The sequence below is a fragment of the Sturnira hondurensis genome, unplaced genomic scaffold (assembly GCF_014824575.4).
Source record: "Sturnira hondurensis isolate 20B ecotype Veracruz unplaced genomic scaffold, ASM1482457v3 Scaffold0021593, whole genome shotgun sequence".
NCBI classification, from domain to species: domain Eukaryota; kingdom Metazoa; phylum Chordata; class Mammalia; order Chiroptera; family Phyllostomidae; genus Sturnira; species Sturnira hondurensis.
Genome location: NW_028094224.1, coordinates 508,242 through 520,503, shown reverse-complemented (window position 1 = coordinate 520,503; position 12,262 = coordinate 508,242). Strand labels below are relative to the sequence as shown.

The following is a 12,262-nucleotide window of genomic DNA, read 5'->3' as shown; positions in this document are numbered from 1 at the left end:
GGCATGAATACTTAAGAGTCACAGAGACCTGGGTTAGAGTTCCAACCTTGGTGACTTGTCATATGAGGAGAAGAAGCCCAGACTTTGGAGCCATTTGTGTTTAGATCCTGCATCTCACCTTTACTACTTGGGTGGGCTTGGGCCAGTTTCTTAACATCTTTCTGCCTCCGAATAGGCAGGCCTCTCCCAGTCATTTCTACATCATCGACTTATTTTGACAATATTTATTTTATTAACCAATTTAAGATGACTCGTTTTTCTAATTAGGCCTCTTCCAAGGTATCCATAAAGCAAAACAGGAGATAGATATCTTCAGGGAGTTGCTCTTGTTCTTTGTTTCCTTCAGGATGCTAAGAAGTGCTGAACAATGTGTTACAGCTCATTCGCAGACCCGCCACTGGTTCCAGAGCCTTGGTATCGGCCCTTTGCTTTCCCACTCTGTTCTCAGGCCCAAGAGGCTTCCTGCCCGGCCTGCCCCACCTGCCTGGGAGAGACGTGAATGTGGAGGAGTAACTTGAGGTACAAATTAAAAGGAAAAGGAGGTATAAGCTTTGGTTCCCTAACTGAGCATTTCCTGCTGCTACTGGAGGTAACATGGCGTAAGCTGTAGGGAGAAGCAGCATGGTTACACCACCCTACCGCCCCTGCTCTGGCCCTTCTTCTTCCTGACAAGTCCTCCCTTAAAGCCCCAAAGCTTGAAAATTGGCATTTGCAACCATACTGTGGTGCAACCTGACTCATCCCATGAGCTAGGCTCCAGGGTTACATCGCACAGGTAATTCTGGTTCTATCCTCTGAGCACCACTCCTGCAAGCCATTCGTTCCCAAACTCAACTGAAAGCACGCAGGTCCTTTCCGTTAGACGCAGGGAAGAGGAGTCTCTGCACACACGCTGGAGAACAGCGAGTGAAGACGTGGCAAGCAGGCAAGGCCCGCCTGCCTGCTCCCAGCCTGGAGGGATGCTGGCCCAGAGCTCCCCTTTTCTGGATGAGGAGTGACCTGTGGACGTGACAGAACAAGTGTCCACTCACCAATCTCCCGAGGGCTAAACTGGCAGAGAGAAGGACAGGTCTGGAGTACCACCTCTCCTGGAAAACAGTTAAAACAGTTTGGGGGGAGGAAGTGGCACCGCACCCTCAGGGCTGACCGTGGGTCCTCAAGGAAAAGCTGGTTCCAGGTCAAATTACATCAGAACTCCTCCGAGAACCCACTGAGGAACAACACAGAAAGTATGAGGACTCAGCATTCTCGGTAACCGGAGAAAGGGAGCCACTTCTTAGAACCAAATAAAAGCTAAGACTTAGAATCCATTCCTCCTCCCAAAGATGCAAAGGGTGAGGGGTGGGGCTGTGCCCGTTGTCTTCCCAGCATGTCTGTTCCCGGGGGAAAGCTGGAGGCACTGTTCTGACTGAGCTCACACCTGAGGCAGAGAGGAGTGCGCAAGAGGGAGAGTTTCCGTTCAAGTCCAGATCTCCCACCCGTTTTTTTTCTGCTGTCACCACTAGACACCTTGGTGCCCCACTTTCCAGAATTTAGATGGGGGCCCGCAGGTGAACATAAAGCTCTAGCCTTCAATCTGGATACGTTTGCTTTAGAGGATTAGAAGATACTGAGGCTCTTCCGGACAGCACTGAGGTCTGAGTCAGGGTGACGATGAGGGATGCAGGCTATTTCTTGTGGGGATGGTGCCTTCGGGAATGCCCTTGTTCTCTATTTTGGGGGGTTTTGGGTTTTGCACCAATGGAAAATGAAGGGGCTGATGATTTAAAAGACCCTCTCCCAACGGAGCCCTTGGCAGGTGGAGAGGGATTCCCAAAGCTACTGCCTGTCTTAACTGGCCTAGGGACAGGGATGCTCTGAGCTAAGGGGGCCATGGGGGGACCCCCAAGCATAGTCTTCCTTGCAGAAATGCTGACCCTCCCCAAGGCAAAAGGGGTGCTCCGGCTGGTCAGGCCCTGGGTGTTCTGACTCCAGCCTTTTCCAAAGGGTGTGACAGCGTGAGTGGCCCCACTTGGCATTGCTCCAATGGAGAGCACCCCAGACTTAGAGCTCATGTTTGGAACTCCAGACTCCCCACAGTCCATAGGGGTCACTAATCCCCCAAAGGCAAATGGTCGTGGGGCTGTGCTGCCAAACACTGAGCCACGAGCCCCATTCTGGCGGGTCCCAGTGATAACTCCCAAACCAGCGGTGCCAGCTGGGGTGCAGCCTACCTCTGGCTGGGTGCTGGCAGGGGTGTGGAAGGTGGGGAATGAGGGTGTCAACATCCCAAAAGCTGACTGTGTGGGGCTGCTGAGGGCCGGCTGAGCTAGACTTGGGGTGGGGGATGCCACAGCTGACTTTGCAAAAACGGAACTATTGAAGCTTGGGCTAAGGGCTGGTTTTGGGGGGCCTTGCTTTGGCTCACCTGCAGCCCCAAATGCAGGCTGGGGAGTGGCTCCCAGGAATGGGGGGAAAGGTGACTTTGAGCTTGACCTCAAAGGAACTGTGACTACTGAGGTAGGATTGGATTTGCCAGATAACAGTGTGGGCTGGCCTGTGGTTACGAGGGCAGAGGCTGGCAGAGGGCTGCCCTTGCACTTAAAATTGGAAGTGCTTTTACCAGGGGATGTCTGGTCAGCACTGGAAGGAACCTGGCTAAAGATGTTGGCTGTGTTTCCCGCAGGAATGGCGAGATGCTGGGGAGGTGGGACAATGAAGCCTGTGCCTGGGGAGAAGTGGGTGCTGAAGCCACGGGAAGCCCCAAGGGGAAAACTGTGAGAAGTGGAAGGGTCAGAGTAAGAGTCGCCCACAGCACCAGTAACATCCGCTACATCCAAATCCAGAGGTGGCTTGAAAGAAGAGTCTTTGGATGTGCTGCCCGCGGGGGTGGATGTGGCCACAGAGGCAGCCTTGACCAGGTCCTGGCAGAGGTGGGGACAAGCAGGAGGAGCTGGAGGGGAGGCCTGCTTGAAAGAGGGAGCTGTCACAGGCATACTTTTAAGCGGTTCTGTGCTGCCAAAGGTGGGCTTGAAGGTGGGCACTGAGATGCCTGGAGGTGGACATGCCACAGCTGTGACTGAGATCCTGGAAGGTAAGGAGTCCCCAGTCTCACTGGCCGGTGGGGGCCCCCAAATGGGTTTCCATGCGGGGTCAGCAGAAGTTGCAGCAGGAGGGGCAGATGCAGAAAGATGGCGAGCTGGTCTCCTTGCCGTTCCAAACAAAGTCCTCCGTGTAGAGGTCCTGGTGGGTGGGTCTGGGGGCCCGGCAGACCTGTCAGCCTGCCTGGTCGGAGGTGGCCGTGTGGTGACAGTGATGGGTGATGTGGGAGAAGCAGGGGTCATACTGGTGATGGTGGCTGTGGGCTTTTTGTCCCAAGAGGGACCTGGAAGGGGCTGTGATTTTGAGCACAAGGGAAGGGCCAGCAGGCTGGCTGTCTTCAGAGATGAGTGGGCCACACTGATTTCCTCTGCCCTCCACTGTGGGGAGGCCAGTGGGCCTGGAGATGCCCCGTGAAGATTTGTGCCCTGGGTTGGAGCTGTGCCTGCAGAAGGCAGAGTGACAGGTAGGGGAGGCTCTCTGGTGACCTCTGTTGGATCCTGCCTGATTTTGCTGCCCCACTGGAGTCCAGCTTTCATCCCCAAGGCCAGGTCCTCAGCAGTGTCTGCATAACCAAGCCGGAGAGGCGGGCTCAGCGACAGCAGGGCCCCAGGACGAGAGCGCGGATCTGGAATGCCCTCACTTTGCTGCCCAGTGTTGCCAGGTGCTGCTCGGGACTCCTCTGATGCCAGTGGGACTGCAGAGTGACCCTGCCGGCTGGTTTTCTTTTTCACTGGCCACTCGGGCATCTGGAAGGATGAATAGAGAACGTTTCTCTTCCAGGGCTCAGAGGCCTCTCTGGAAGAGCTATAAGAGCTCGTAATTGCATTTCTTTTGGAACAGAGGGGCCCACCTGCCTGTGAGCTGGCCAAGGAGCTCACAGAGGAGGAAGCAGGCCTCCTCCTCAGGCTGTGGTCTGAGTTCCAGGAGCCCAAGCTTCTCTTCAGAGGCCCAAGACTTGGCACAAAGCAAGTGAGGTCTCCACTTCTTGTCAGAGGCTTAAATGCGGACAGGCTGGCGTCTGGACTCCTCCACTTACTGTCCAGTCTTTCAGGGGTTAGGGACACTGTCTTTTCCAACCGCAGTCTCCCTTTCTTGCACTCTCTGAGGCCCCTGAGCACTGTCTCCTTTGCATGTGGGTCTGGGGGCTTCTCAGAGGGCAAGGGCCCCGCTAAGCTGATGGCCTGTGCTGGGGACTTGGTGGGGAGCCCCGTCTGAGGAGTGATTTTGATGGTCACCGGGCTCCACACTGCCCTGGGGTGCCGAAGAGACCAAACAGTCCGCTTTAAGTAACTTTCCCACCAGTCTGCGGGGTGAGGCCCCAGGAGGGAATTCTGGGGCCGCTTCATGGGAAAGCGCTTCCAGGCCTCATTCACTACCCACGAGGCGGGGTTGGCAGGGTCCCAGGTCCTTGGCCTTCTTGCAGGTCTGAGCCGAGGGGCAGGGTGGGCTCGGTGGATGTGCTGAACCCGGTGGACCTGGTGAAGGGCCTGAGAGGGCCGGCAGGTCACCTGCGTCTGGCCCAGATCTGTGCGCCCCTCTGCCGGGGATGGCGAGGGTCGCAATTTACCCAGGTAGCTGCCCATGAAGGTCAGTGGGGCGGCTCGGCGACATCGAGGATGGTTTGGCCTCCAAGGTTTCCGACATCTGCCGACTCAACCGAGTTCAAGCGCGCAGGGTTCGGCGACGGTTGGGGTCTGGGCGCGAGGAAAGTGCAAGGGTCTCGGGGCGCTCGACACCCACAGGCCCCGCGACCGCAAGTCAGCGCCAAGTGAGAACAGGAACACGCGGGGCCCCGTAGGCTCTGCTGTTTGAGGCCTAAGCCGGGAGCTCGGGCGAGGAGAGGATTTCGGAGCACAGGCCTGGGACCTAGCGGCCCGGGTCACCGAGTCTCACAGAGCTGGCGTGAGCCGGCCCCGGGTTCCCGGAGTCGGAGCAGGGAGCCCAGGACTTCAGGCCGGTGGGTTCGCCGGCGCAGCCCTGGACGCCCAATTTGCTGCTTCTTCTTTCCTGCAGCCCTTGCCTTTCTGCGGCCAACAGGTGCTGTTCATCTGTCAGGAGGACACGCTCCAGACGTAGCCCCGTCCGGCCTCATCCAGGCTCGCCTCCCGCGCGGAAGCCGGGGCACCCTCCCATTGCTCGCCTGAGTCAGGCGGGGCCTGGGGACGTCTCATCTACCCACCCAGAACCTGAGTCCCCGCAAGCAACGCTGGTCCCGAGCTCGGTCCTCCCCACCTTCTGTCTCCGCTCGCGGCCCCACAGCTCCGGGAGGGGAGCAAAGTGGGAGACTTCCGCACCCGCTTTTGGACAAGAGTGGGTTTTGAGGGGAACTCATTTTTGGGCGACCTTTCTCGAAAAAGTCGGATTCCATCTGGGCCGATTTTATTATTAAAAGGAACTGTTCTAGTAATCTTTAAAAGTTGTTTTTGAAATTTTCAGAATGTCAGTCCCACAGTTGACTCTGGTTTTGCAAACTATGCAACCACAAATTAAGCGAGACCTTATGACATTTGTGTAAAAATTGGCTATTTGATTTCTCCATAATGACTCCATCCAAGTTAGTCATCTATTTTCCCCTTTAAAATGACAGATTTTCTAATTTTAAAAAATTTTAGGAAGAAAGCATTTTATTGTTTTATAGTAAATGATCACAGACAATCTATTCTTCATTCAGTGTGTTATTTTTGTAGACAGTTTTGCTTTCCCCCCTTTTTTAAACTTTTTCTTTGGTAGCCAGTTTCAGTTAAACTTAATATATGCACTTTGTTTTTACAGGTGATTGTATGGATTCATTCCATTTTCCTTCTTCAGAAATGTGTCAGCGGACTTAAAGCGCACTCATTCCACACTCATTCCATATACGGCACCCGCGGGCGAGGGCAGTTCACGGGGTCCAGGCGCGCGATGCTGACTCTCCTTTTAATCTGCGTGGAGTCTCTGGCCTGGGCGAGCGTCCTCTTGCCCCCTTCCCTCTTTATTGGACATCAGGGAGGGGACGCCTCTTTCTGCCCCACATAGACTTTCAGTTTTGGCTGAAAACCCTCCCCCACAGGGGGGTCCCTGGTCTGCTGCAGGGACAGTGGGAGGGGATGTGGAAAGGTAAGCCCTGTCCCCTCTCCTGATGGGGCTCTGCGCTTAGAGCTTAGAGTGAGCTGCGAGTGGTTGGGAGAGGAGACACGAGTGAAAGGCCCAAGAAGAAACCCTCTCCTGCCCATATTTTTGGGAGAGAGGAAGGGAAGAAGAGTGGGAGAGAAACATCAATGTGTGGTTGCCTCTCATGTGTCCCCTCCTGGGGCCTGGCCTGTAATCCAGGCATGTGCCCTGACTGGGAGCCGAACCGGTGACCCTCTGCTTCACAGGCCTGTGCTCAACCCACTGAGCTACACCAGCCAGGGCTTCCTCTTCTTTCTTTGCTTTCCTGCCTCTCTCCCCCACGCACGTTGGAGACCTGCACTTGCATGAGCAGATGGCCCAGGCCCTGACCTCTGGGCTTGTGCTTTTCTAACCCAACAAAAAGTTCACAATTGGGGTTTTCCCTCCTAGGAGACGTTTGTTGCACAGAGTAGACCTGGGGGGACCATCTAGGGCTGCATGGAGGAGTCGCCCAGCCACTCCCTGCCTGGGGGAGCAGGTGAGTTAACCTCCTCGTTTGTTTCCTGTCATAAGTCTCACAGACAATCTTTTGGACAAAAGAGGGCATTTTAATTTACTTACAAGGGCGCAATTTTCACAAGGAAGTTGCCCCTGGAATAAAGAGAATAAAACAGATATATTGCTTGAATTATTACATGGTGGCCACAACTTCTATTGGATGTTGTTTGGGGCCATTTAGAGTAACAACAAGAATAATAATGGGACCTTCTTTTTCCCACTTCTTATGTCCAGAGAGCAGAACTTTCAGGAAGTGCCTGAACACTGACACTGGCTCCTTAGCAGCTGCCTCTGTGCAGACGCTGGACAGGACCCATTTGCAAGGTTGTAAACCTTTTATCTTTAGGAATGTAGGCTTCTGAATGTGACCTTTAAGACTGGCTGTCTGCTCTGGCTGGTGCGGCTTAGTGGGTTGGGCCCTGGTCTCTGAATGAGAAGGTTGCCGGTTCCATTCCTGGTCAGGGCACATGCCTGGGTTGCAACCAAGTCCCCAGTTGGGGGTTTTGTGAGAGGTAGCTGGTCGATACTCTTCTCCCTTCCTTCCCCTCTCTTCATAGATGAAAAAAGAATTAAAACATTTTGCATTAGGTGACTACCTTAATTATAAAAAATATTTTTAAAAAGATTGGTTGTTCTTTTTCATTTAGCACAATGTCCTTGAGATCCATGTCAACTGTTGCATGTATGGATCATCGTTTTTTTTTAACTGCTGAGTAGTATTCCACGGTATAAATGGACTACAGTGCTTAACCCTTCACCTACTGAGGAACTCTTCAGTTGTTTCCAGGTTTGGGCCATTACAAACAAAGCTTCTATGAATAGTAATGTGCAGGTTTTGGAGTGGGCATAAGTTTTCATTGTTCTGGGATAAGTGCTGGATCGTATGATAAGAGTACTTTTTGCAGAGTGTCACATTCAGAAGCCTACAAGGTGTAGCATTTACAAGGTGTGACAGTTACAGTGTCTCTGCATCTTTGTGCCATTGACAGTGCCATCATTTCTTGATTTATCTAACAGGTGTGTGATGATAGCTCATCATGGTTTTAATTTACATTTCCCGAATGACTAGTGACACTGAACATTTTTTCATGGGCTTATTTCCCTTTTGCATATCCTGTTTAGTGGAATGTCTCTTCATCCTTTTTGCTCATTTTCTAATTGGATTGATTGTTGTTTGAATTTTGAGTCTTGAGTATTCTTTGTATATTCTAGTATGAGTTCTTTGTCACATATACTGTTTGCAAATATTTTCTGCCAGTCTGTAGCTTGCCTCTTTGTCTTCCTAACAAGGTTCTTTGCAGAGCAAAAGTTTTTAATTTTGATGAAATCCAATTAGTCAAAATTGTCTTTTTTGGATTGTGTTTTTGGTGTCATGTCTAAGAACTCTCCACTAAGCCCCAGGCCCCCAAATTGTCTATGTTTTTTTTCTAAAAGTTTTATGTTTGACTTATATTTATGAACCACTGCAGTTAATTTTTAAATAATAGAGGGGGGTTTTTGCCTATGGATATCCAATTGTTCAACTACCACTTTTGTCAAAAACAACTTAGTGTACTTGTACATAGTGATTTCTGGGTTCTCTACACTGTTTCATCAACTTATAAGCCTACCACTCTGCCACTAATGCACAGTCTTTATTACTGTGTCTGTATAAGATTTGAAATCACAGTGACTTTTTTCACTGTCTCTCTTTTTCAGAGTCATTTTAGTTATTCTAACCCATTTGTCTTTCCACTTTGGAATACTTATGTTTATTTCTACAAAAAAATTCACCTAAGGTTTTATGGGAATTGTTTTAAACTTATGTTATTTTGAAAAGAGTTGACAGCCCTGGCTGGTGTAGCTCAGTGGATTGAGTGCAGGCTGTGAACCAAGGGGTCACTAGTTCGATTCCCAGTCAGGGCACATGCCTGGGTTGCAGGCCAGGTCCCTGGTACAGGGCACACAAGAGGCAACCACACATTGATGATCCTCTCCCTTTCCCTCTCTTCACCTCTCTCTAAAAGTGAATTAAAAAGTCTTTAAAAAAAGAGTTGACACCTTTACTATGCTGAGTCTTCAGATCAATGAACACAGAATACTCTCCTATTTGTTTAGGTCTTTGATTTCTTTCACCAGCATTTTGTACTTTTTAGCATGAACAGGTTCCAGTAGATTTGCATCTAATATTTCATTTCTCTCTCTCTCTCTCTCTCTGTTGATGTAAGTGGTATTATATTTTAAATCTGGTGCCCATGTGTTTATGATCTTGTATTCTGTGACTTTGCTAAGCACACTTATTAGTTGTAGGTATTTTGTTTGTCTTTAAGTTCCTTGGGATTTTCTACATAGACCATAGTACTATCTTCAACTGGAATAGGAAGTATAATCTTTCAGCAGAGAAGGAAGGGGAAATGCATATTTCTAAAGAAAAATACAATCCATTGAGCAGTCAACTGCACCATCAACACACAATTGGCCAAAATTGCAAAATGAATGGTACAGTATTCACATATTTCTGGATAGGCTATTTCAACTAAAGGCCATACTGCAGTATTGGTCAAATGACTCCCTACCATTGTGCTTATCACTAGAATGTGACATCACCGTGGTGTGTGGGAGAGCTTTCCCCAACTGCCAAGGGGCTCAGTTGTGAGAATGAAGAGCTAAAATCTAAAAGTGCTGGGTTTTGACAGGGCAAATACTTTACTCAATAAATACAGTTCCTTTTCAGTTCCTTTTCTAAAACACCCTTGTCTACAGGGATAGAGTTCTTACATGCCATGGACTGTAAGCCTGTTGTGCTATGTTACTTAGAAAATCTCTATTATTTAAAACTGCTTAAATCACCTTCTGCTTGGACTAGAGTAGCAAATCTCAGCTACTGGTTAAGGTTGAAGGTAATTGATTGCTTGGCGTTTCCTCATTCTAGGCAGGTAAAAGTCCTCAAAGTTTAACCCAAATTTCCTTTAAACAAAAATTAAGCACTCTTTGAACTAGGAGGAACAAGGTAAGTGCCTCAACAGGACAGGGACTTGAACCCTGGACCCCAGATTAAAAGTTGAGTAGCTCCACCATCTGAGCTACTTAGACCCTAAGGAAACATTTTCAACCCTGCACAGGAAAGGGATCAGCGACTGTTGCAGTTTCACAGTGTGGCAGATTCATTCTTGAACTCAGGAAAGGTAACTGAGCAGATGTTTAAGCCTCACAGAATCATTTCATCCAGCACTTGTTGATGTTCAATGCATGTCAGTAGAGAAGGAATGTAAATGCCATTGAAAATCAATTCTTGTTTTAATACAGTTGTGCCAGAAAAATAAACAAAATGCCACTGATTGTTTCCATTAAATATCTATGGAATAGTTGGTTAAATCTGTCAGCCCTTTCTTGGTCCCCTATACTGGGCACCAAGAAAAAACAAACAAACAAACAAACAAAACAGTGAAAAGCAACCAGTGGACAGCAATGGTAAGAATCTGCCAAATTTGGTAAAATTGGAATTTTTTTCTTGGTAGGTGGAAAAATGGTAGTCATTACATAGAGAAATGTGGTGGTGACTGTGGGTGGCCCTACTGTGTACTTCACTACCTTGGGGTTTTCTTACCCTCCTAAACGTATTTTCACTGTCTCTCTTTTGACAAACCTGGTGTTCTCTCTCATATTTTTCAGTGGACATGCAACATTTTTCTTCATAAGTGTAAATTCCCCTGAAGGATATCATGCCTTGTATCAAAAGAATCTAAAAACTATGGTAATTAATACTTACCCACATGCTGGGGTGGGGAGGACTTCTTTAATCTTTAGTGGAAGATTTTATATTGATACTTTATTTCTTTGACTTTGTTATTTCTATTCCATGTCTCCCATAGACTTTTATCCAAACACAACCTCATTTTGTAGTCTTTAAAAAGTCTTCCTGTCATACTTCTCTGTACCAAATAGTTATACACACTGAAAATTGATGTTATTCCCTGCGCCCCCAAATCTGTGTTAAAAATACTTCTTGCAGATTATGTTATATTTGCTGTTGCTTGTAGTGCACCATCAATCGAGGCATAGTACATGGACAATAATTTTAAAATCCCTTTTAATGGAAGTAAATGTGGAATTTATCACCTCCTTCTCCACGAAATAGTGCAGGAGACAATTGAAGGAGGAGGTGTCCCAGACTCAGTATTCCGATCGTTCCCGTGACAGGAATCCCGGGAAAGGGCGTTTTACAGCCGAGGGCAATGTGTTACAGTCAGTGAGTCTTAATGTATCAGACATGTCTTAATTTTTCTAGCAGAAGGCAAGATCTTTGCGTGGAAGGGGAAGACATGGGACTGTGCACCACGCTTGCATGGCAGACTGATCCTCAAGATAATTTGGGGAAGGTTTTCCTTAAGAAAGGTTACATATGTAAGTTCTCGAAGATTTAGCTCAGCTGTTGAATACAGTTTTAGCAGCAGATTTGCTACAAAACCCACAATGAAGGAGGTCCCCGCACTCTAGCTGTGCTCTGTATACACACGGAGGCCCCTCACTGAGGTCCAGCTCCGTCATCACATCTTGTGTTTCCAAAAGGAGAACGTTTCAGTTTTCCTCGTCTTTCTCCCTGCACCCCTCCCATCTCTTTTCCCAGCCTTTTAAAATTGCTCTTCATCCCCAACCTCCTGAGAACCAGCTGGTTATAGTGGTTCCTCGAGGATCTGCTTTCAGCAGCCTCTGACCCTGCCTCTTCCAAGGCCGTCTGTCTAGGCTGGTGAAGAGGAGCAGAGGGAACCGAGGATGCACCGCAGAACTAGGCCCAAGGAAAAAGTCACTGGAGAAGAACATGGGGGCGTGAGGTCAGCACTCCTGCCCCAGGGGGAAATGTCCTGACCCATCCAGTCCCATGCCATCCCATCTCCAAGATGTGGTTCTTTGCCTACGAGGGAGCCAGGCTTTTAGAACCCCACTTCCAATTGAATGCGTCTGGATCTGTTCCCACAAGGACCAGGAGTTCCAGTGTGCTTTGGGGCTGATTTCCGGGACTAGGGTTCTGGAAGCTTCCGCACACCAAAGGCTCCTGTGTTTCCCGTACGTTCAGGAACCACCCAGACAGATGCGGTTGCATTTGCACCCCCTTAAAATATAGCATTGAGCTTTCATTCCCCACAGAAGCGACCAGAAGCCCCATAAATATTGCCCACCGAATCCAAATTTTGATCTCTCCAATTTAACTTCCCCCAAATGTCTGTCTGTAGTCACTCCTCCCTCAGGAGTTTCACGAAAGACAAGAAACTCTGAGAAGACAGCAGAGGGCCAAGAGATGACCCTCGCGAGCAAGTGAAGCTGTGAAGAGGCGCAAACGTGAGACTTGCGAAGTGCAGGCGTGATCATTAAACAGCAACGCTGACAACGCTGCACACCAGGGTATTATTTAAGCCTCACAAAAACTGGTAAGGCGGATCCCTTTATTGTCCACACTCAGGGGCACGCTACTTAAAATCACCTATAAAGCGTGGCTGAGGGCTGGGCTCTGCCGCGTTCGCACCCGTGGACTCCGCGGACGAGCTCAGAGATTCCA

The 12,262-nt window shown here is 49.2% G+C and overlaps 1 protein-coding gene across 1 annotated transcript; it reads right to left on the bottom strand.

The window, feature by feature from the left end:
• Positions 1-1,667: 1,667 nt before the first annotated feature.
• POM121L2 (POM121 transmembrane nucleoporin like 2) lies at positions 1,668-4,664 on the bottom strand. Its single transcript, XM_037033106.1, has one exon. The coding sequence runs from the start codon at positions 4,662-4,664 to the stop codon at positions 1,668-1,670; it is 2,997 nt and encodes a 998-aa protein (XP_036889001.1).
• Between the last annotated feature and the right edge of the window lie 7,598 nt (positions 4,665-12,262).

Excerpts from the sequence above, each read along its gene's own strand:
- POM121L2 (XM_037033106.1), bottom strand. The coding sequence starts at position 4,664 with ATGGGCAGCTACCTGGGTAAATTGCGACCCTCGCCATCCCCGGCAGAG.